General features: G+C 39.1%; 1 protein-coding gene across 2 annotated transcripts in view; it reads left to right on the top strand.

The window, feature by feature from the left end:
- Window positions 1-831: 831 nt before the first annotated feature.
- Window positions 832-2060, top strand: part of LOC129267117 (cell adhesion molecule DSCAM-like) — a 42929-nt gene continuing 41700 nt past the window's right edge. For both annotated transcript variants that reach the window (XM_064103665.1, XM_064103666.1), the window contains exon 1: window positions 832-973. In XM_064103665.1, coding sequence (XP_063959735.1) covers window positions 871-973 — 103 coding nt within the window. In that variant the 5' untranslated portion in view covers window positions 832-870. The remainder of the gene's footprint in view (window positions 974-2060) is intronic.

Below are 2060 nucleotides of genomic sequence, written 5' to 3' on the forward strand. Positions count from 1 at the left end.
AATAGTGTTAATAATATATGCACATAGTCAAGTATGTGAGCACACTGTAACCACACTGTTTTAAATGGGTACCGGCAGGAAGTAATTCCTCAAAAGTTGTGCGCAGCAAAATCGGTAGACTAGCTTAGCCAGGGTAATATAGGAGCGCCTTGAGCACCTAGCAAGGTGGATACGTGCGCTACACAAGTCCTATATTATTATTATTATTATGATTATTACTATTATTATTATTTAAACTGTCTTGTTTCAAGCAGGGTTATTTGAATATTTATTTTGCATATGATGAGAACACTGGCGATATTGAAGAAGATAACGGTGATATTTATGATGATGATGGCGATGTCCTTGAAGTTGCTGGTGGTGGTGCTGCTGCTGATATTTGATGGTGTTCTATGAAGATGATGATATGTGATGGTTATGATTTAAGATGATTATGATGGTGGTGATGATGATGTTGTTGTTGTTGATGATGATGATGATGATGATAACATGAATAATGATGACGTTGGTAATAATGATGATGATGGTGATAACATGAATAATGATGTTGGCAATAATGATGATGATAATAATTATGATGATGAGGATGATAATAATTATGTAATGATGATGATAACATGGATAATGATGATGTTGATAGTGATGAAGATGTTGATGATAGTGATGATGACGATAATGACGGTGCTGAGGAGGATGATGATTTTCATGATGACGGCGATGCTGCTCCTGCTACTGCTGATGATCTTGCTGATTATGGTAATGAAAATGACGATAACGATGAAGTTGAAGATGATGACAATAATCTTCCTTATTCATTTCTGATCAGTTCAACTGCAGGAATACCAGGTGCAGCTCCATGATAATCACGTGATGAGAGGAAACACTGCTGTGTTCAAATGCAACGTACCTCGCTTCGTAAAAGACTATGTGAACGTGACTGCCTGGACGAGGGAGTCTAGTCTTCTACAATCAGGTAAGGTTATAGTACCATGGAATAATATGCACTATCCCTTACGATCGTGTAAGGTTATAGTAGGTCTTTTTAGCCATCACTTTGCAGACGCTTTTTATAACGCAGATAATATTTTGTCAAAGCCCTTCAATGACAAAGCAGCAGTGTCGTCCTGAGCTCTGGACAATTGCATTTTTTTAATCCGGTCGGCATATTAAGACGATGTGCTGTTCCGGTTCACCAACTTTCGACAATTACCACTAATCTGTCCATTGTGATTTGACGGGCATTTTCAATAGATTCTCAACGTTGCAGAAAGCGACTGCGAAGTGGATGCTAAAATACGCTATCACTTTGGGATAACACTCAATCTCAACTCATAACCAATATCACTCACAATCTCATAATTAAAAAAATATCACTCACAATCATGAAAGCTTATAGACACTTGTTTAAAAAGGAAGAATGCTTAATTAAAATAAAATTCGGCAAATCAGTACATGTTAAAATGTCTACCTGGTCTTATTGCCATTTCACTTTAACTAGGGGTGTTTAAAGTGAATTTCAAGGGCGATTCGATTAAGGAAGTGGGGGTTTATTTCAGAAAGTCCAAAAGATCCGCTTCTGATTGACTGAAAATCAAGCCAGTTTGATCGCTGTAGTTGCATTTGATTGACCTTCTTTTGAATTGGGTCCCTTGTTATAAGGTCGGATGGACAGTAGACAAACTAGATGACGACAAGATTGAGGATGGATTTCTCAGTATACTTGGTTGAACTGGTTTCCCTGAAACCCGTTTAGGAAACCAATTAAGAAGATCGCTTCACTTGTGTCTTCATCACCACTCGAGAAGAACTTCAATAAAATGGCCTTGTTTTTGAGGGAACGCTCTCAGTGGAGTAGCATATTTCGCGCCAAATTTCAAACCGCGGCATAGGCATTCTACACACAGTAGCGCGCCAAACATGCCCACACTCTCGTACTTCCGTGCGAAGATCGCTTCCCGAAGGACTGCTGTGTCCTCACCTACGCTTAAACCAGTTTCACGAGTAAGGCAAAGCGGTCTTCAAAACTGGTTTGGAAAACCACATCGGGAGGGTGAATTGGT

This window comes from Lytechinus pictus, chromosome 8, assembly GCF_037042905.1.
Source record: "Lytechinus pictus isolate F3 Inbred chromosome 8, Lp3.0, whole genome shotgun sequence".
NCBI classification, from domain to species: Eukaryota; Metazoa; Echinodermata; class Echinoidea; order Temnopleuroida; family Toxopneustidae; genus Lytechinus; species Lytechinus pictus.